The sequence below is a fragment of the Bombus huntii genome, chromosome 11, assembly GCF_024542735.1.
Source record: "Bombus huntii isolate Logan2020A chromosome 11, iyBomHunt1.1, whole genome shotgun sequence".
NCBI classification, from domain to species: domain Eukaryota; kingdom Metazoa; phylum Arthropoda; class Insecta; order Hymenoptera; family Apidae; genus Bombus; species Bombus huntii.
Genome location: NC_066248.1, coordinates 2,166,267 through 2,189,452, shown reverse-complemented (window position 1 = coordinate 2,189,452; position 23,186 = coordinate 2,166,267). Strand labels below are relative to the sequence as shown.

Sequence of the window (23,186 nt, the reverse complement as noted above, 5' to 3'; positions counted from 1 at the left end):
AATCCGCTAGGCAAAATGTCGGTTGTGCGTGCGTGCATGTAATGTGTGTGTGCGCGCGCGCGTGTTTGTGTGTGTATTTCTTCGTGTTCACGATATGATTTATTAATTCTATGGGGAAGGATGTAAAGAATAATTGTGACAATTCGGGTAATAACTATTTTTAATTTGCTGACTTGGAGAGATTTCAGAATTTCTGCAGCGTCCGGTGTTATGATACAATAATAATAGTAATATATATATATATATTTATTATATATATATGGCAAGATCATTGGTCAATAAATATTTCACTTAAATCTGCAGTCAAATTCGCCAAATAATTAATCCTTTGATCTTCCTCTCCGATTTCTATCTTCCTTCAATAAGTTAACCATCGTGATAAATTCAACGAATCCTATCGATTCATTTTATTCAACGGAAACGATACATTCTACAGATTGATAATATTATTCAAGGAACATAGATCTCTCCCTTTGAATTCTTTTCTATCAACGATCGTTTCGTATCGTTACGATCTATCGATCCTTCTTCTGCTTTTTCTTCTTCTTTCCTAATTATTTGGAAAATTTAGACACGCCTGTCGGTGGCCTAATTCTCTACACTTTATACGAACTAGAGGCTCTGTTGTTCCAGCGGTCGCGTCGGTCGGACATAGGTATATCATCAGTCACTATGAAGGTAATAGTGCGCGCAAAGTATTCCTCCTCTAATACTATCTGAATTGTACGCTAATAGTAGATCCTTAAAGTAAATTAGGTAACACTATGTACACTTTTTCGACGCGGGCTGAACGATTCTTCGCGTACGTTCGTCCGGCCGTATAACAAAAGTTCATTCCTCTCATCCGCCAGCTCTCGTCTCGTCTGAAAATCAGCGGATGAATCATCTCCTAGCACGCTAATATCACGTTTGCGTCGTTTACAACTACGCTCGTCCCTCCTCGATGACGTTCCACGAGCGCACCCATGTTCGCCATTTTGTCGCTACGTTCGTCCGAGCGCTGACAGTTTTCGTTGTCCTTCCGATTGTTGGTCGCGGATTTCGAGCTCGTGTCTCTCTTTTTCGCGGATTCACCCACCGGATGTTGCGAATTAGTTCGACCCACGAGACTCCGTTGCTCGCTTCTAGAACCAGTAAAGGTCTTTGGAATCTTGCACTTGAGACTCGAGACCTGCAACACGAATGAACACACGAATTTTTAATTTTCGTAAAATTAACAACTATATATATATATATATTAAATTGAACGAAGGACAACAATGAAAAACGACAGAATATCTCATCCAAGAAGAACAGATTTATCGCTAATACCGCTCTATATGCTCTTCATATGTGAAATAAAATATTAATTGACGAATCGTTATCAACAACCTAAGTGTGTAATCTACGCGTTATTCGAACCTGATAATCAGCCCCCAACAGACTCCTCTAGCTCGCACCGAGTAGTCTTCCGTTCACGAAGGTTTGTGTCTCGAAGCAATCATCGATTAGACTGGAACGATACCACTGACGATCCACGACAGAGCTTTCACGCACAAGACAAGTAATTGGTTATATTCGAAAAGATAGGAATGACTTTTTCGTTGGTGCGGGGTCGGCTCATCGTTCATCGAAATTTATAACGCGGCCAGCCGCGTAATAAAAGAAGAGTCAACGTTTTGACGGATGCGAGGGTGCAGAACTGGTGATGGCACCCGCTGAGCGACACGGACGGACAAACCGATGGACGAACCAAGGGAACGAACGGTCGAACAGAACGAACGGATGGGGGACCAACGGAATATGTCACGAGATCGAACAGTTAAGATCTCATGTTCCTTGCAACGGTTGCACGCATGCGTCTATAGCTATCTTCGATCTTGATATCTTCGAAGACTGACCCTGCAGATCATTCTGCTCTCTCGACTCCTCGTACCCCTCGACCAGCCGCAGCTCCGAGCGAATCATTGGTAATTGAGAAGAAGCTTGACTCGGCCGAGGATGTTTGCGTATTAGCGTAAAAATCAAGCGTCTTAGACGAATAAAATTTCTAAGGTAAAAGCACGCTCGCAAAGAAAGTATTCTGCGGGAGAATTTCCGCTTAATTCCAATCGATCGAGACCCCGATTGATCACGATGACTACATATCTTAATCATTGTCAATGAACGCAACATCGTTCGATGTTACATGTCCGCTTGTATATCGAAAGTCTCTTGGATACGTTGTAGTTTCAGCGAGCAGGACGAAGATGGACGTTTTCAAATACTTCAATTCCCGGCACGTGGTGCACGGTACGGCCGATTAAGTTCGTATCTGTCGGCGCACACGTGTCAGCACGTGGATCTACCTGCTTCAAAGTCAGCTACGTGTGCGTCCCGCGCGTTACCATATTGGCGCATGCACGCTGAAAAAAACACGTAGCGGAAGCACAAAAGATTCGATCTCTGCCAGCGAGTCAGAGAACGCGAAGCGCTGTTCGATAGAAAGTTGCTCGGCCGGAAAATGACGATGGAACGCGTCGTGAGAAGAAACTGGTACACACTATCGAGTGTTTCGACAATCGATGGACGTAAATTGATAAGCTACGTTTACATACTTTGCAAGTTTCTTGCTTCCAAGTCGTAGAGAACATCCACGGGGAAAGTTTAACAGATCGATTGTATAAATTATAATGTAGCTTCGCCTTATAGTTAGAAATTGTTTTGACATATACAGGGTGGTTGGTATCTGGTGGTACAATCGGAAAGGGGGTGATTCTACGCGAAAAAGGAAGTCGAAAATAAAAATTTTTTAAAAATATTTTCTTTCTTTTTTTAAATTTTTCCATCGAGACAACGATCTACAGTGAGATCCGTTATAACGTACCGCACGCGTACCGAGCGAAAATTCAAAGTCGATTTTCTCGAAAACAAAGCCTCGAACGAAAAATTTTTATTCTATATTTTCGACTTCTTTTTTCGCGTATTTTATTTTATATCACAATTATTAAGTTATATCTAAGTTATTACTGACTAGCTATATACATTTTGGACGCAACGATACACTTTGTGTATTTTTTTTTTTTTACGATCTATCGATAGAAGAATAAAATCCATCATGCTCCAAAGTATCGACGAGTAAATATATCTAACGATTAATTATTGGGATATCGTGGTGCACAAATCCCATGTATCTATATGATTCGAATGGAAAGCGGAGAAGTTTCTGTTTCATAATCGACGCGGGTTCTTCCTCGTAAATACGAGAGGGTGACTCGGGAAAGCCAGCGAGCACCGGGCAATATTGTCCACGCTATCTGACACACCATTTACCAGCAACACCCCCGCCCATTTTGTTCCAGCATATTGGCCTCGCATACTCGGCCGTGAAAACGTTATAGGCACGTACGCGGCTCGCATAAATCGTTCTGACACTTATGGTACATTATTTGCCGGCTGCAGCCCATCGTATTGAATTAGGATGCTCTCTCACGGAGATTATGATCGGAGCAGAGAAACGATACCAGAAGTCGAGAGCTGGTATAATATGGGAGTATTAGTAGGATAAAATTAACGATTATTACTATTGTTTAATGAGACATTATTTTGCAAAATTCACGTGTATTTAATAGGCGTTTACCATAAGAAACGAATAAAGTATTATAATTTTTAATTGGAAAAAATATTCTTTCGCAAAACGAACTGTCCTTGTTAAACGACGGTTGCTGTGAAATATTCCTTTCTTGTAAAAGGAATACACGGTGTTTTCGTTGGAAACCTCAAACGCACACAAGTCGATGAATACGAAGTTACGGACGAACGCACCTGTTATGAATGTTCCAGCATTCAATATCGCGATATCAAAGAGCATAGCAAGACGGTACAAGGAGGAATTCCCTTCGGTCTTTTCGACAAAGAAACAAAGCACAAAGTCGAAGGAAATTCGGAATGAAACTCGCTGAATCCGAGAATTTTGTAACTCTGTCCTTTATGTTCGCCGAAAATTTAATCACGCGCCTGTTACGCTTGAAAATAATTAAACGCTTAAAACTGGTGCAAGTATGCACAGGCCTGCAATAACGTTATACTCGGGAAGCAACGTATTTAATTAAATATATGTATTTTTAAATATAAGAAATCTTTGTCGTTGTTTATGTATGTTTATTCTGCAAATACGTACCGAAAATTTAATGCAGCGATAACGGTATCTTTTTATCACCGGAACCTATTTAAACTTAATTTCGTAAAAAAGTTATAAAACTCATCGTATCTTGTAATTGTTATTGCTTCTTCGATAACGAATAATCTGTGTTCTCGTTGGTTTCGTTCACCCTTAACTTCGGGTGGCAAATTCAACGTCAAAAGACGAGAGTTAGGTATTTGGATTAAATTAAATCGAACACCCCCGCTTTAAAAAGCAAAAACCCGACCCTTGCGCGCAGGGACCCTTGCCACCGACGAGGGATACGTAAGCATCGAGATGACCCTTATCAATGAGGGTCAACCCCTCATAGTCTGAAATCCAATATAGTCGTGGTAAAGGAGAGTCCCTACTTTGATTCACCCCGTTTCGAAACTCGTATGCACCGACGAGCGAGTATTAATTGGAAATTAAGCTTCTAAATCTTCGTGCCTTTAACGTTTCCCGTTACTCCGATCCTTTGTGAGGATCCTGACCAATACACGCGAAGAGCGATTTCCAACCACTTTGGGAAATTGGAATGTTCGCGATCTCGTTAAAAGACGAGACTCGATTCCTATCGCGTGTATCTCACGCGATATAAAAATTATCCATCGAAACCACATAGACTAATTACACCTGCCGTCAAGTACCTTGCAGTTTGATTGACTTTACGACAGGCGGTATAAAATATTACGTTCGTCGCTCCATTTGTCGTTCGTGTTGATCCTCAAATACGTAGTTTTAATATTCTTCTAACGCAAGACTGAATTATCTCTAGTCGTGACGCTCTTAAAGTACATGCGCCAACTGTTTCTTCGAAAGTAATCAAAGAAGAAAAAGGAAAGTTTGGGCGACGTCTGTCGCCTTCGTGACGCAACTGCCCTGTCGCGTCGAAAGGTTCGTAACTCGCAAAGGTTCGGCCAGGGGTTAAAGGACGAAGAGGACGCGCGTTCGCCGCGGAGGCAGCTCCGGTTCACCGGAGTGTCTCTTCGTCCGCGAACGAGCCGACTTCGAGAGATCGATATAAACCGGCAGCTTTCGACCACTCCCTCCATCCGGCCGGCTGACCAATCGAGGCTCGCTAGCCATCCCCGGCTACCCTGGTGTCCCTCTTTTCCATTCTCTTCCCTTTTGCTCCCGCCGGTGGAAGCGGTGCACAAGCGTGGATTACGTGACGTCACCGGTCGACGCCATTTTCGAGGCGCGTGCCAGAAAGACCCGGCTGCAGCGACGCGCGGATCCAGAATATTCTCTCTCCGGAGAGAATGTCCCACGCGGACCAGAATTTATGGCGAAGATTCCCTGAATTAATTCTCCTGGAAATATTGAGAGCGCCCCGCTGGACCCTTTCTTTGTTTCGACTCGCTCGACCGCGCGAAATCGCTCGACCGACGCTCCGCGACCCCGAACTGCCTCGAAACTGCGCGCTCATTTACGATACTGTTCCGTTTTCCAGTCACTTATGTCGTTCCTTTCTCTTTGCACCGATGAAAAGGCGAGACTGTCGAAGGATGTGCAAGTGAAGCGCGTTCAACCTTCGGACGACGAATACCTGGATCACTTTGACCCGCCATCCAAGTTTCAATATACGCGTAGATATTGTGGCAGACGTTACTTTTCGTAGTAAATTTTGTGTTTATCGTCTTTAGGAAATATTTTTAACGCTATCAGAATGTATGTGATAAGAGGCTCATAGTTGATTCCCACTACGATCCTTCAAGTTTCGTTCGGAAATTCAGTGACCCTGCGCAATTACGTTTCGACATGGTCGGATAGGAAGCGGAGATCGAACGATGGATAGTTGAAGAAAAAGACTTTGTATGAATCTTGTATGTTGTACGGTACCTATGTATTCAAGGTAGAATTATAACGCGGAACGTATTCGATCATCGAAGTAAGAATCAAGGGGAAGAATAAGAAGAAGAAAGATTTTCTTAATTAAAATAATATCACGTTCGAAAGGAAAAATATTACCTGTATAATCGTAACAAGACAATAAATTTCACGTAACTGGAGCATATTAATTACACATGCAGCGAAGTGTGTGCGAACGAAGGGTTGAGTGTATCACCACGACCTATAAAATATCGTGCATGAAATTCAATTCAGCATTCACAGGTGAAATCCGTGTTTTGATTTAAGTCCGTCTAATTGCGAGCAAAGTCCGCGTCGTCGCGGCTGCGTGTTCGGAAGCAATAGATTTCGCGATACCAGTCCGTCGCTCTTCCGCCTCGGATAACGAATCTCGCTCGTAAATTCGTCTCTGCTCGCGACCGCCGGCGAATTAACGTTAACTCTGGAAAGATAAAAGTACGTGAACTGCATTAAATTAACATCGCCGGATCCAGTTCCAACGTCTCGTGAATGTTGCTCTTCGGACCTCGGTTTCACGATTTCCGTCGCGCGTTCTTTTCCAACTTTTCAACTTCCTGTTCGAAGATACGTTTCCCTTTGATTCTTCTCCGAAACGCTTCCCTTTTGTCGCTGTTGATACGAGTATAAAAACAAAGCCAGTTATTTCATTTCTTATGGCTCAAAGGGCTAAGTAAAGTGAAATTCGTTTTAGTTTTCCGATAAACGTAACGGTTGGGTTTCCTAGCAATTGCGCCCAACAGTGCACCGCGGCGAAGAAATGAAACAGCGTGCAGGAAACTTCAATCTTTCCAACAGATTTCTCTTTCTTGAATCGCTGATCGATTCCGCGAATCCGCTTCCACCGTGGGAAAAGAAAACGCAATTATCCCATTGCCTTAAGACAATGCCAGTTCTGTACAACTTTAAATCACAACTTCCGCCAATCTTCTATCGGAACGATCTCTCGTACTTCGATTCTCGCAAATCTTCTTTTCTTCGTCCTGACCAAAAAAAAAAAAAAAAAAAAAGAAAAAGAAAGAAATAAAAAGCAGAAGAAGGAAAATAAATAAGAAAATAAGAAAACACCGAGTAAAGTAACGAACAAGAAAGTATAGTAGACGTAGAAAGAAAAGTGAACTTCCGTAGTTGCATGAATTATCGTCGTCGTCGTCGTCGAAGGCTCGATCACGCGTTGAATTCGTCGATGCAACAGCCGGTGACGGCCAATTAGATTAATGATTTCGCAGAAGTAATAGACATACGCGGGGCCGGTAGGGATAAGAGGGAAGGGGGAGGCATAAAACCGCCGACAGAAACGTCACGCGGTGCGCCATGACCATCTACAGTTGTCCGGCGTCGTCGGACGTCACACGGTAATTGCGATTTATTTCTCTTAATCGCGCTTAAACGGCAGCCAATTTATGCCGACCGAGTTAATTTTACGCAATTATATAATTACAAGTCAACTCGCGGCACGGCCTAATCGGGGTGCCAAGCGGCGTTCTAATGGCGGTACTTCGGATTCGAAGACGCCGCGGGTTCGCTTTGCCGCGCCGTTCCCTCGTGTCGAAACCCACTCCGAAATTACCTCCCCCGCCCCCGCAATACGAAAGTCTATTGCCAACGTTTGTGAAAAATTCGTCAGTCTTTCGTCGATACGAACGCGATTGTTGCGTTGCGTTATCGCGAAGAGAGAGTTCGAAAATGTGAAAGCGACGGGACTTTTCCTCGTTGTTGCACAGTTCTTTGTATTTGGGATCGGTAGATTGGAAATTAGATTTGTTTGGCTGAAAAGGGGCATTTTTAAATTTCACGCAAGACATATCAAACATTTGGTTTATTTAGACAAAGAAGATGGACGAATTTATTTCGTCAAAGTTTCTACGCCTCAAACTTATTTCGTACGTAGTTAAAAAGGAAACGTCAAAAGTCAGAAGAAGCTGCTTGTCGTTAATTCCTTTGATTTCCCCAAATCCTCGAAATTCTGATTTCTTTTTACCTACCTACTTCGACAAAATGGCCCGAAATCTGGCTGCTGGATCGTCGACGTCGTTTTTTAGGCCGACTCCTTCGATCGTGGAATCGATATTCGTTCGTGGCCAAGAAAGCGGACACAGCCAAGCAAGTCCTTCCTTATTTATTCATTAATTTCCAGAATCGATGTTTGACGACGAGGTCGCAGCTACTTGGAAGCAGCGAGCGTGCACAGGGCCCTTACGGTAGCACACGCCAGTTAGAATAGTGAGCGTTGCCGGCATTCCGGCGAGTAAATTCTTGAAAACTCGTTTGGTCGGTCCGATCCGCGAACCAACTCTCAATCTGCGCCCGTGCAGCGAGGCGCGCGCGTGCGAATGTAAGCGTTTCCTAAATTGGCCCTAAATCTCAGCCCGTTCGTCCCTGGGAGTCTCTCAGACAAAGCAACGCCAACATTTTTCGCAGGATTTCTCCGTCAAATGTCCCGTACGCGCCGACGAAACTTTTCGTGAATTTCAAAGGGACCACGCGTTTGGAAATTAATTTTCTTTTGGAGAAGTCGGGGAAGAGGTTTAAAAACGTTCGGGAAATTGTGCGTCACAAAATGGCACGTGTTTCAGAGATTGTCGAAAACATTTTTAACGTTTCAAGTTAAGTAGTTTCAGCTTCCTTTGGTATTAGAATTCTTTCGAAAGTAATACATCGGAGAAGATCGCTTTCTTTAATACGTGATCGTCAAGCTGAAATGTCCAAAATGGCTACCGAAAGAGGGTTGAAGCCATGGCGTATCGAATCCGTGACAGCGAGAGGGATGAGAATGCTAAAGCGAAGCTCTAGTATCGATTTTCATCGCTTGAATTCAACATACGTGGAACCTGACCATGGCACACCGCTTTCTCTCCTTCGCTACAAACCCTTAAAACACTTGCTTTATATTTTGAAACAGCGTAAGTACTTGGTATAATAATTTTTATAAACAAACAGCAAAGAATCTTACGTTTATAAATTTTTATTTTAAATCTATGTGGAATACAAGTTAAAAAAGAAACTACGAGAAGATTAACACCTGTTTCTTCCATTTTATATCGTACGATTTTCCATGTTGACGATCAAAATATTTTCTCATACTGGGAATTGTTTTAAAGAATATACTACTAACGCCAGATTTATTCCGAACGAACGACAGCTGATCGGTCGAAATAAGCGAAACGACTATAAATATATCCAACTCCAACGCTACAATTCCAGAAAAATAGTCTTAAAATATCGTTGGGAGCATTTGACAGTCGCTGACAGTGGAACGTCAAAGTCGCTTGACAGCCACAGTGTGAACTATCAAAGCGAACACGTGTCAGGGTAAAAAATGAAAAAGACGTAGAATCAACGATCTAATAAAATCAATAATCAACGAATTAACGTGAAACGAACAAGCGGAAAAAGTGACACGAAACGACACTATCTTTGATCACATAAATCGCTCTAAGCATAAATTACACTGACAATCGTATCACTCACTATCAACCCCATCGAATGCTATATTAACGTCACGTGTTATCAGCTGCATCAAATATCCGAGACATTCGATAAAATAAGAAAAAACGAGGCAATTGAAGAACACGAAGAGGAATCGGATTTTCCATTACGGAAGACATCACCAACGCGACGACACCCTTTGCGACTAGCAAACGCATCCCTCGAGGGAACGTCACGGCGCACGATAAAAATAAAGCTCGGACGGAGACACGGAAATTCTCGAGCGTGGTAGAACGTTGTATCAAAAGTTACGGACGTGTTACATGAAATCGCGTGACTGGCTACCGAGGTAAAACGGAAGGCGTGCTGCTTGCAACGACGTGCAGACAGATGGGAGTGGTCTCTGCAATCACGATGGGCGTGGTGCTTCCACGGCGTGCTGCAGCTGCACTCCGCATAGCGGCCTCTGTACTTTGCATTTGCCTTGCAACGTGCTGGCAAATCGCGTCACGTGAATATTCTTCCATCCGCGATTCCTCTTTCCTTTCGGATTTTCCAGAATTTTGATAAATTACCTAACTCTTACATACTTGTAAGAACCGTAGTCGTAATTTAAGGCGAGCTTATCCGAGGTTTATCAAGCCGGGGTTGATAAAAATGTAAGAGTAGAAAGGATAGAGTTGTTACGACCGAAGAATCTACATTCTTCCCCCAGAAAAACGTTCATTCTCTATTTTTCTAACGCTATCGTAGTTTAGCGTTACAACTGCACCATACACGTTCGTTTCCCACGCCAGCGTCGAATTCCACCGATCTCGTGCTAACAAACTTTATAACACGCGTGCAATGCTCAATTCCGAACCGAGTTTCTTCACCCTTTGCGAGCAACCGATCGATCCACAGCTACACGATCCGATAGAATCGTGCACGGTGCCGAAAACACGGAAGAAAAAAGAGGAGAACGCCTGGTGACCAGTGGGTTGCAGCAGAGGGGAGGATGAGCGGGCTTTTTATCCGCGATTTACATGATAAATCTCGTCGGAGGAGGATCGACTCGACATCAAAGTTGGAAGGCCGAGAGTGCAGCATCGTTTGCGGCGGCCGGCAAGAGGGAACGGAGGCAGAATGGCGCGCAGGTAGCGCGCAAGAAAGGTCGGTCGGCCCCTCAGATGCTCGCAATTAATAAGAGCTTAATGGGGGCCGATATAGCGCTGCCACGCTCTCAGGGACTCGTGCTTTCTTCGTTGTTCTCTCCCACCGAAATCATCGATGCCGACGACAAAAAGTCACGGCACAGCCGTAAAACATTTCGCCCCGACTCTTTTCGACTATACTTCCAAGGTGCCCGGGACACGTCATCGCAAAAAGAGCCGCACCGTTTTGATTCCCGCAGTCCAACGTCCAGTTATATAAGAGAGGGAAAGCTTGTCCCCCATGAGCGGATTAGAAAACGCGGAGGAAGAGGAATCTGAAGCTAGTGACTGGGCTACCGAGAGAAAATTGTCGAGTAATTTGCTGGTAAATAGATACTTATGCTTTTATAGGAGATTTAAAAGTGTGCGAATATACAGAAGGTACATATGAAATAGGCAAAGAATTCTCGCTGTTATTATACGTAATATTTGGTACGTTTAATTGGTGAAAGAGATCGTTTCCTTTCGAAAGAAACTTTCTGTCGTTGTGTCCCTAAGAATATGAATCAACGTGCTTGAACATCCACCGTCTGAAATATCAGGTGGTTCCGTAAAATTCTGATTATATCATAATTCTTCGAGCATCTACTACTTTTTAGGAAACGCAGAAAATATAGGAAATTCAGGTTTCAATTTATCGTACAGTGGATATGTTCGCCAATATAGCGCACGATTTCTCAATATCTGGAAAATAGATTTTACTTTACACGTACTTAGTACGAAACCCGTTTAATGCGAATCGCATGTCCAAAAATGTTCACATATTCGTAAAACGATTAAAGATAAAACACAGAAGCAAGAGGAACTAAAAAACCAGAAAGCCATAGCCTGGAATCATTTAATTTCGCGGCAAAGTATCGACGCAAGAAATCTACATATATGAGATTCGTGAGTCTACTCACCAGAGAGGGGTGCGTAATAGCCGTGCGGGTAAGAGGGTGCGGAGGAAGCGTCGACGAAGGACTGCGACGGCGTCGCCGACGGCCAGTCCTTGTAGGAGGCCGCGGAGTGCGCGTGATGCGCCGCATGGTGGCCGAGTCCTCGCGCACCACCCAACAGCAAACCACCGTAACTCGTCACGGTCGCCATGTTATGGTGGTGATACTCGTGCACAGCCCTGAAAAATAGATCGTAAAAATCATTCTCGGTATCTCTCTTCCTTGAAAACGTATTATAGAACTAACGTAATTTCTAGATTATCTGATGCGAAATACCAGATGTACCGAGTAAGACGGACGTAACAACGAACAGCATATGTAGAATAAACGCGTGAACGGATCGAAACGGATGGAAAAAGACCGACGAAAATGCGAGGGGTGAAAGAAGGAGGAACGAAAAAGAAGAGGGCGAAGAAAAGGTAACGCGAGAGGAAAGGAGAAAAAGAATCCTCGATATCGTGCCTCTTCTCAAGAACGGTGACAGACTGGTAATTTATACGGCGGCCGACGCGAGATCAGCGCTAAAGATCTCTCGAACAGGGGTACCTGCTCCCGACGGTTTTCTGTATTTTTCACGTCTCGTTTTCTCTTTGCCTCCGTTCTTTCTCCTTTCCTCTTATTTCTCATCCTCGCCACCGTGTCGCTTTTTCTACGCTCGTTTAATCTATCCTTCTCTTCGTACCGCATCTGCTCGCACCGCTCGTTCGGGCTCTTTCCTCGATTTCTCGTGATTTTTCTCCCATTTCTTTCGTCATTTTTCAAAAGACACTTCTCTTCTCTCACGTGTTTCCCCGCTTCGCTCGTTCCATCGTCCCTCGTACCCGCTGCGACATTCATTTTCGAAGGTTTATCCCGGCAGGCTATCGCGTAATGAGCGTGTCGCGCCTGCCGGAGGAGGATTTTTGGAATGCGCGAGGCATCGGTCGCATTATCGTCTGTTAATCGAACGAACGACGATTTCGTCGATTAATCACGGGGCTGATTTCGCGCCGTGCGCGTGAATGCACCGCCGCGAGATACAGGCCGCGCGAATTTAAAATAGAGTACGTCGCGCTGGAATGACTGCATCGGATTCTCCGATGGGACTCGTCTCTAATTAGAGGTTGCGATGCTGGCGATTCGAACGAATGGAACGCGAAATAGAGAAGAAATGGGCATTCTGATTGGTTTGATATTGTTGAAAATGAGATGAGTGGAAAGGAGTAAGCAGAGGAATGTTAAATGATATGTAATATGGCGGTTTGTGTCTCGAGATGGTACATTAGATAGAACTATAGATCGAACGATGTAAATGGATATATGAAGTGAAAAGTTTGTGAAAATGTTATCATTTCATACGCAATTTCCTATTGTTTACGAGGATTATGATCTATTTCTTTGATAAGTTTTTTGTATTTCTTTTACAAGTTTGTTCGGATCTTAACGCAAGATACTCGATCGTATCCTGCTTTGGATCCTCTCGCGTGTAAATTTTATTCTTCCTATTTTTATCGTAATCAGAATATCTGAAAATCTGTCCATATCAAGATTGGAGAGTAGTAATGGATGTAGTAATAATTTCCAGTTATTTATTTATCCATCCAATAAGAAATTCCGAAGAAAACATGAATTTTACGAATAAAATCGAACGAATTACTTTATCATTTATGATTTATGGGAATATAATACGAATGTCAGTTTAAAAGGTTTAGAAACATGGTATTAGGACAGATTTTCCTCTAACGCAGAGATATATTTTAAGGACAACACAAGGAATGTTAGGAACGCTCACCTGTGGTGATACTGTGGATAATGCGGATGCCATGGATCCGTTGGACACTCGTAGACTTCGCCAGGATGCTGGCTCTTCCAGAAGGAAGGGGGGAAGTTCCTCATGAACATGGGAGAGATATTTTCTACAACAAAATACAATGCTTTTAATAATTCCTTATTTATCCGAGCGAATACAAATTGCCATACAATCTCTACAATTAAAATGGTGCAATCTTTTCGTATATATATATATATATATATATTTCGTATGAAATTTAATATTTTTCAAACGATGTCCAATTTTCCTGTTCTCAAACCAAACGTTCAATTTATTAACCAGGGAATTAATGAGTTAATTTGCTACATATTTTAGTTATCAATCTCTCGAATATCTCTTTTACGTGTCGCTTTTATTTATTTATAATTTGTTATATCAATATGTGCAAAAGCTAAACTGAAATTGGCTTGCCTTTACCAATTTGGAATTTCATAAATATGGAACTTCCTGGTTAATACCTTCGCAGTCTTGGTAGTCTGACTTTAAGTATCTAATTCTACTTACGCAGTCGGCGCGTGCTCTTATTTTTATGCGTTTCAGAGACGAAGACGAACAAACCAGCGGACTATAACGTTAAGGCAAACGTTATTGCACAAACTAAGAGTATTTTTTGATAAAAACAATTCTGCATCTTCTGGGAAAGAGTTGCCATATATCGGTAACAGCAAATAAATTAAGCAATAATCCGGTTAACGAGCTAACGTAACTGCAAGGAATGAAGTTACGTATATAACTGGAGAACGAAGGTATGCACGATTGTAAATATCATAGTACACCACAGTTCCCTGAAATTCTCCACGAAGAGTCTCCAACGATAAGTTATAAGTTCTACGATCGACTATCCCAACCTGAACGGATCACCGGGCCAATCGGCGCAATAATTTTTGTTCGAAAGCTAGACGTTCCGACTGGGCAAGAATGTTTATTAAAATATTTGTATCGTTTCCCACGGGCCAGCACGCGATTCTTACGAGGGCTCACGATAAACGGGTAGTCGGATCCCACGGGATCGAACCGCGCGACAGAAAGGTACCGCTCGGTTGTTTTACAAGCGACCACTCCAAAGCCAGAAGCTTGTCGTGTATCCTCCCGCGAGTCTCCGGGTCCTTGGTCCCGGGATTCCTTTTTCTCTCTCTCTCTTTCTCTCTCGAGGATCTTTCGGCCAATCCAAACACATATTCGAAGGTTGAACCAACGAGACCGAACCAGCCGACGATTTATATTTCTAATTCCTCCTCTTCTTCCTCGATCTCATCTTCCACCGCGACTCGCCATCCCATGGAAAATGTGTCAACTAATTTAGAAAAAATATTCAATTTACGAATCGTTGTTATTTCTGGATGTTAGCGTCCTTTTATTGCCATTGCCATCTGTTTCTTCTTAGGGTGTTTTAATATTGCTTGTCGTAGATATATTACGGTGATGACTTGATATCTTTAGCGAATAATATATTTCGAAGGTTCGTCCTTAAAAAAAAGATTCCTCCGTTTAAGGTTTCTTTTCTCATCGTACGATTGTAGTTTCAGTACCTTACGCATTGTTATTTTACTTTTTATTTCGTTATATCTTTATCACAGCTTTAGTTATTCTGTTACAGCGTTATGACGATTATGCACGAGTTATTTATGTATCATATGCATTTGACTGATTGCGAGTTCGGTTTTGTTAATAGTAGATAGGTTGTTGTAAAATTTATCTTCATTTGCTCGGGCAACGCGTTAATTATAAAGTTTACTTTGTATGGGTCGACAAGAATACACACGGCTATGTAAAAAGTGGCTAGCGCTAAAGCTGTTTGATAAAACAGAGGCATGAATTATTCATTTATACGTGGCGCAACCTACCAGTATCGATTGATACATAGTGCTCGATGTACGGTAATTTATCTTTAATAGATGACACATACTTACACATGTACGTACATGTGATAATTAACGAGTTGAACCTAACAAGTCAACGATATACTATCACGAAAGAAAAAGAGGTTTACGGTAAATGAAGGATAAAACGCCTTTTAAACTCGACATTTACGATATTAAACACGAACACTCTGTAGATTAAAATGTACCTTAAAATATCTTTAAAGGCTTATCATCTTCGTGACAAAATCGTACAAAGTAATCTGAAAATGATTATTTATAGAGCAAGTCAGTCATAAACCAAGAGTTGTACGTTGCACGTTTCAACCTGATTTCTACGAGACAGACTTCAGAGGCAAGTTTAAACAGGAAGTAAAACATTCTTCATCTTTAACTTGCAATCGTCGTAAAGCAACGTAGGATCGTGATAAAAATTCCAGATATCGATCGATGCACGTTCCCAACTCAAGTACATCAGACTCGCATCCACGGTGTGAATTTGACATCGACGACCCTTTCTGGCTTCATCGGTACCACATTCGCGTAGAATCGATTCCCGCCCGTTTCCCAGTTCTCTGGCCGAGCGTGCAGCCGGTCCGCGGCATCGGCACAGTAGAAAGCCGACCGTGGACGCTCGACACTCTGTTTCTTTAATTGCGTTAATAAATAAAGGACAGTCGGCCGAGGACAGCGGGCCGGGGGTTAGAGGGATGAGAGAGGGGCAGACAGACCCTGGCGGTGGTAGAGAAGAAAAAGGGTGGGGAGGCGGCGGCGAAGAAGTCAGAGAGAAGCACGGGGTTGGAGGAAGGACGAAGGACGTTGGAACGAAGGACGTGGTGGAGGCCGGTTTCCGTTCCGTTCCGCTATCTTGCATCTCCCCCGTAAGCAAATCGCAATATTTAACGCGATAGTTAGTCAATCTTTCTTGATACGTGTGTAGGAGGATGACGCCGTGCCGCTCGACCAATCCGCGATACCGGTTACAGCTCTCGAGACGAGAAAGCATATTTTACGCGTTTCACCGTCTACGAACCCCCCTTCCATTCTGGCATTCCACGCGTGGGAAACAATGCGGCTCCATGGCTTCTTTATGCTGAAAGTGTCGCGGGTCAGTTGTTACCGGGACGATCCGATACCCAATCGAGTTACAGTATCGTTCCGGACCCTTTGACGATTCGCAGATCGTTACGGGATTTTGCGAATCTTCCTCGAAGGTGTTTCCATGTGTTTGAACAAATGGAAGAGAGCGCATGAGTTCGTCGATATTCGTATATCCGGTTCAGTTTCGTACGATGCGAAATGGGACGAGTGTTTTGCCAATTTTACAAACACAGCGTGATAACTTAGATGTTTCGACAAGTACTACGTATTCGGATGAATATCGCGACGAAGTTGAGCACCTTGAAGCTTTCGCGAGGCATTCGAATTATTATTCTCTGTGTCAAATATATCGCTTGATTAAATATTCAAATTACACGGATACCGTATGTATACACGCATATTTCCAGTCATTATCTATTCCAGCTTGCCATTAACCATCGATCTTTCTAAAAGGTCGATATCAACGAGTAACAATCTGTAGCCGATAAATTGCATTTCCTTCGCAGACGAAACAACAAGTGGTTCTTTGAACGAAGGAACTGGCTCTAACTCTCGAAGCTAAAACTCACAGAAACATCGCGAAAAGCAATTTCACGAACCAACGTTGGGCTCGTTAATTTTTTCGGGGTACATTCATTTTCCCGACGAGTTGGTCGGCAATGATTCACTTCCAGCTATTCACCGAGCAACTCGACATCGATCGTTCGTTCGCGGCCGCGATACCGCGATACAAATGTAGTCGGTAAATCTTCGGTGGCGTCGCGGCCTCGGTGTTTCATTTCCGAGAGCCGCGGAAAATAATCGGCTGACACGGGCCGGGGGATGAGTTTCTCGCGTTGGACGTGCTGTTCGGCGTCGACGCGTGGCGTTGGCACGGCGCCAGAAGGTGCCTCTATAAAGACGTCTCGCGTCGCGGTGCCGCGATTCGTCAAAACGTAACCCACGGCAGATTGATGTGGCGGTGCGACCGGATGCCTCGTTATTCTGATTGCACTCGCGGCCACGGCCAAAGAAACGTATACTCACGCCTTACACATCACAGACCGAGGATTCGGATTCGCCGAGCAAACTAATGGCGCGTTCCGGTCTATTTTCGATTTGTGTTAATGTCTGTTACCTCTGCGTCGAGGCTTTTGTTAGTCAATTCGGAATGAGCGACGACACCGTTAGTCGCTGTTGAAAGCTGTTCTTTTCGACGATTTTGCGTGGCAGAGTGCAGTACTTGGATTTAAAGTTTGTTGATCGAGAGTTTATTCTATGATCGTTTCTTTCTTTCTTTCCTTTTGACAGTGGTAGAGAGTAGAGTAGAATGCAATAGGTTTGAAGGAAGGTTCCTTTTATAGAGTCGTTTGAGTTATGAAGGTTGTGAAGTTTGAGTTTGTTTTCGTATTACTTTTTCGTAATGGTAACGGGGGATGCACAACTTTGATAGAGCTGATTCCAATAAATGCTCATAATCGACTAATTACCGTACGACGGTGTAAAATTGATCGAAAAACGAATAGAATTGTGCAGGTCGGGACGTTCTCAATTACGGTACGTTAAATTGCATAGCGTCATAGATTACACGGCAATTTTCATCCGTGTGATCCGCGGCTTGGAGCGAGCGTGGAACGTTGAAAAACCATGACCGTAGACCGAAGACGGTATCGCGACTAATCTCGCGGCAGCCCCTTTGAAGACGCCACGGCGCGGCGCGGCGTCATGTAAGGGCCATGTCAAGTAATTGCGTCTCTGTTGCGCCGCGGTGGCTGGTGAACGGGGCGTTAATTTGACGCCACCGACTGGAACGACGCGCTCAATTTCCCGAACTCAACGTTACCGCCGTTCCCGACGTCGTATTCTCATCAGACCGAGCGGCATACGCGACGCGATAAGCCGATCCCACCGCAGCGGACGTTCCGAATTAACCCTTTGAACGGAAATATGTGCGTTGATAAACGCGTGCGATTTTTCAGCTCGCGACGCGACAGCCACGCTCACTAAGAAAACTAGATCTCGAGACCTGTCTATTTTTCACCTTTTCTTACATGGTGTTCTCTCTCCTGTTTCTGTATTTAAGTACGTGTCAAATCTAAAAATCCATCGTTAAATTAACGATAATTGAGCTGAACTGGACGTCGTATACGGAGAAACGATATCTGTTTCACGAAGAAATTTATGCTCTAATAGTAAATGTATTTATGTATCTATGTTGTGTCTGGATATGAAGCGGTAATTCTACTTGCATACGTATTACTGTCGGAACGTAGGTAGAATAAGGAAGTTGTTCGTCGTAACAGAGAATCGACGTTGACAAAAATGACAATAGTTAATTTGCATTGACGTGCCATCGATAAGTTTTAATTCAATTCGAACAACGAAAATCAGGTTGCCGCAAACACGTAGAATCGTTCGAAGGCTCTGGCCGCAAGAAAGCAGGATAATCATGGTCGCGTCGCTTATGCGCCCGTATCGGCGAGCATTCGAGGGCAAAACGGTTTATCGGCTAGTCGTGTCGTTCGCCTCCTTCGATCCTGTCCCCTTAAGCGTATGCCAGCCGTATCCTGGTACCGCCTGGTAGCCAAGCAAAACCCTCGTAGATACGATTTCTTCGTCGTGCAAGAAACATTCTCTTGGGAATGTAACGCGTCATCGATTTTCAGCCAAAATTTCGACTTTCGAGCGCGACGCAAGAACCTAAAGTCGATCATTCTCCTATGCCCTCTCGAACGTAGAAATAGACTTCTTTGAAGGCTACGGGCATCAAAAATATTTGATTCTGGAATTAAATATGCGTTTCGCGTGTTACAAAGGTACCATCTATTAGATAATCAAAATTTTCTTCTATCGTGTCCGCGAGCCGAGAAATCTCCGCGTAATTTACAAACCATAACCTACGTAAAAGCGAAAGTAACGAAGGAACAAGTCGTAAAAGCGTGTTTCGACTTCGTACACGTGATATGTTTCCTAGGAAGAACTTGGTATAATCCAAACTCGTAGCTATTCAATTTAATAAGACCGCGTAACGCAGCGATGGTTCCGGAAGTTCGCCGCAACTCACCGCAAACACGTGCCGCAACGCGTTCAAACAATCCCCAACCCTTCTTATCGGTTGCCTTTCTCCCTTGATCTTCCTGCGGAGGGGTGTCTTTGTTCTCTCGAGCACACGTTCATCGGTAAGAGACGTTCGCTCCTTGTACGTATGTTAGCCGGCATACCGCGGCTAAAACTGTCTTCTCCGGCGCTGTCTCTTCGTTCCCCGTTCCCCAACCCCTTCCTCTACCTTTTGCACTCCTTCTTCACCCCTGGTACGCTTTCACGGGTCTCCCTGAGTCAGCGTGCATCTCGTCGTAGGCCCGAGAAGCTCTTAATTTACCTTTCCTACGCCGTGAAAGCGTAGTCTCGATGGAACGAACGAGCATGCGGACAGAGCGAGGGGCGAAGGGATGAAGCAGAGAAGAGGGAGAGGCGCACGGCACATAACAATTAGGTCGTGTTGTCTTGAATTCTAAGCAGGCTAGTGAACTGATCGTGAGCACTGCCGCGAGATAAATGCGGCCTTAAACGATACCGATATAGACGGGCTGCTACGCCGATCGCTTGCCAAACCGACTTCGACCGCGACAACCCCCTATGCTGGCCTTTTTCGTTAGCCGGCTCTTTCTTTCGTCGGCTTTCGGCCCTTCAGCTGTGGATCATTCGTCGTCCAAACGCACCGACTATATTTTGCTCACCTACCACTCCTTTTCAGGACGATATGAATGTTTCTTTCTTTATGCTTCATTTTAACTTGTCGATATGTATGCTGTATTCTTTGTTCGTGCTGTACGCATTCTGACGGCTGTTTCTTCTGTTGCGCGGGTTTATTATGCCGAACTAGGTTTACGCATTTGCCTGATATAGTTGGCGCAGTTTTTGGTTATTCGTACGAGTATACCCTAAATTTGGAGGGGAATAAATTTTTCTTTTGTAATTTGGTTGAAGAGATCGGTAATGCGATAAAAGCGTGGCATATCGTATGGCTCTGTTTCTTCATAATTATTCTTTGAGAATCGTTTATATCGGATCTCGTAATATCTTTATTCTCAGTCTTTGTAATATTCTCGTAATAAAAATTCTTTAGCTTTCAAACTACCATCGACTTTCCATTCGTTCCTTAGATTCAACGAACTTACTTCTGCATCGCTTCCTTACTCTTTCATCCTGTTGTTTCTTTTTCATCTGATATTTTTTTCTCGCCCTCGCTTCCTCTGTGCGTGGCGCAACTTACACTCCTTCTTCTTCGTCTCCTTCCACAGACCGACAGCAAAGGTTTTAAGTCCCCGAGTACGACGACGGTACAATTGTTACGAGGCTTGTTAGCGTTGTCGCGGCCTAATGGCGCACTTTATTATCGTCCTCCGCTGGGACCGCGTTGCGTCCGCGCTCGATGCGTTTAAATCACCGCCCTTTGATGCATTAGTCCCGGTCCAGACTCGCGCCGTCCAATCTTCGACTCGCGTGTTTCGATGACGTCGAAGCGTCGAAACGAGATCGTAATTGGAACGAATCGCGCTCCAGCATTTATTCTCGCAGGTTTAAGATAACTGTCGGCTTGTTTGAGCTCTGCCTACCAAAGTGTTTCCCTTGTATTTTCTTTTTTTTTTTTTTTATCTATCATTCATCGTTAATCATACATTTTATATCTTATGACGTAATATTCGTGTACTTTATATTTCACAGCTTACGAATAATTTTACGATCAGTTGCCGTTTGACGGCTTAAAGTCTGCGCAAAATAAAAAAAGTCGACAGAGAAGTCGCAAACGTAGAAATTATTATTCGTCCAAGTGTTAGCTTTTTATAACTTTCTTATGGTAATTTATATTTCTACGCGTTCGGAAGTAAAATATTTAATTTTAATAACTTACCCTTCGGTTTGTCATGCGCCAATGCCCTTTGAAAATGTTCCTCCACCTCGGACGCAGCATCCCCTCGGTAATGAGTGAAGACCACGCAATTTGTGCTAACGTATTGCGCTATGCTCTCACCATCGTCTGAATCTTCCGCTGCAGTGCCCGTACCTACGGCTATAAACCAATTAGATAGGGCAAATTTGCCAGGAGTAAGCAGGTATTAATTATAGTATGTAATAACATGAACCGAAAGTTTTTATAGTCGAATACCGAAACTTAATTCACAACGTTATCTTTCATCGAGAAATTAATAATAATATTTCATTATAAAAATGTTAATGTTCGTTAACCTATGTTTATATAGGTTACATATATAATAATTTTTGCATTCTGTCACGGTCAAGTTCGGAAAATATGGGAAATTAAAATATGGTTATCGTAAAAGCTCACCGTCCGTGGATCTGTCGTCATCTAACGTTCTCGAGGGTTGCGAAGTGGTCGATGCAACGGGTGGCCGTGGTTGAGGAGTTGGCCTTGGCGATGCTGGACTGGGTGCCGAACCGACGGAACCTGCGCTGCTCGGTTGCCCTTGCGGAACACTTCCACCAGCTGCACAAATTTCAAGACCTGCCGCCCCGAGTGATCTTTGGTGAACGTTCAACTGTAAAAACGATAATATATCTATATTCTGCTGTATTCGAAAATATTATTATCTACGACGATTGATATATTAACACAATGTAACTTAATTTACACGAGCTTCTGTAAGATATTCATCTGAAAGATAAATGAACTCCGATTGAAGATTATTAACCGTCGTATGCTTACACACGCAGTGATTTAGATAGTCACGGTTTAAGTAGAATTCATGCCACTGCTTTCGTGTATCTTGATAAATTTCACAAAATCCCTCGACTAACATTTTCATACGCTTCTATCATCGCGTGTACATTGTACGAATCACTGTGATATTTCTATTTATCAGAGTTCGAATAGTCAATCATTTCCACGATCTCGAGTATTTGAATATTCATGCAACGTACTGGACTAAGTAATCAACTACTAACGAAGATTTACTTCTTTGCGTTAAGAAACTCTTACGCGTGTATCATTTACACGCGTAAAGGCTAAAACCTGGAGCTCGTTTCAATCGATTTTCAAGAAGTTTCAGGACAACGTACGAAACGATACGCAAGCAGTTGAAAGCATCGAAGAGAAGATATTACAATCAGTACAACGAAAATCGTACATTTCGCGTATGTAAGTATAAAAACCCACGACACGAGTGTTCCAATATCAATTCCCCAAACGTCCTACTCAACCATTCGATCAAGCAATCAACCTTACCGATCCACGTTTCAAACTATCACAAGACCCTCATAACAACGATATCGACATCTCTCGAGGTCTGACCAAAATATTATAGGGCCAAGTGGACCGCGAGCAACGAAATGCCCGTCGACGAAACGCTTCGACATCCAGCTGCAACGGCGCGGACAATTCCAGGGATTTTACCACCCTCGAACCACCCTTACTCCACCCTCCTCAATAATCTGTTCGCCAGTCACTTGGCGAATCCGTCGAGGAAACGCGTCGTCGTCTCGGCTGACGTTTAGTAGGTAAATCGTACGAGCGACGTCCTTAGAAGAGGGGTAGCATCCATTGAGCACATACCGACGCCAAGCGTCGGCGTCCATTGTACCCCCCACTCCTTGCTGGCAGACTGCAAATAGCGCGAGAGCTATGCTATGCGCACTGGCATCGTCACGGCCGGTCGCAATGAGACCAAATAGGACGTAATGCTCGCTATTCATTAGATCCTACGGATGCAAATGCCACGCTGGGTCATGGCATTCTGCTCGAATTTTTTCGACCGCGTCGAACTGTCCCGATAGGAGAGCGCACGCGACATGACAAGCCAACTATTCGGCCACGATGGATCGAAAGATGGCAGCCGCTCGAGCGTC

At 43.7% G+C, this 23,186-nt stretch overlaps 1 protein-coding gene across 2 annotated transcripts in view; it reads right to left on the bottom strand.

The window, feature by feature from the left end:
- Positions 1-142: 142 nt before the first annotated feature.
- The window catches only part of LOC126870999 (protein vestigial), a 77,993-nt gene continuing 54,949 nt past the window's right edge, over positions 143-23,186 (bottom strand). Inside the window, exons 2-6 of one of the 2 annotated variants that reach the window (XM_050629321.1) lie at positions 21,670-21,880; positions 21,235-21,387; positions 13,345-13,468; positions 11,538-11,752; positions 143-1,171 (exon numbers count right to left, since the gene is read on the bottom strand). In XM_050629321.1, coding sequence (XP_050485278.1) covers positions 1,125-1,171; positions 11,538-11,752; positions 13,345-13,468; positions 21,235-21,387; positions 21,670-21,880 — 750 coding nt within the window. In that variant the 3' untranslated portion in view covers positions 143-1,124. Of the gene's footprint in view, positions 1,172-11,537; positions 11,753-13,344; positions 13,469-21,234; positions 21,394-21,669; positions 21,881-23,186 lie in introns of both variants that reach the window. The other variant, XM_050629320.1, reaches the window with a different exon arrangement.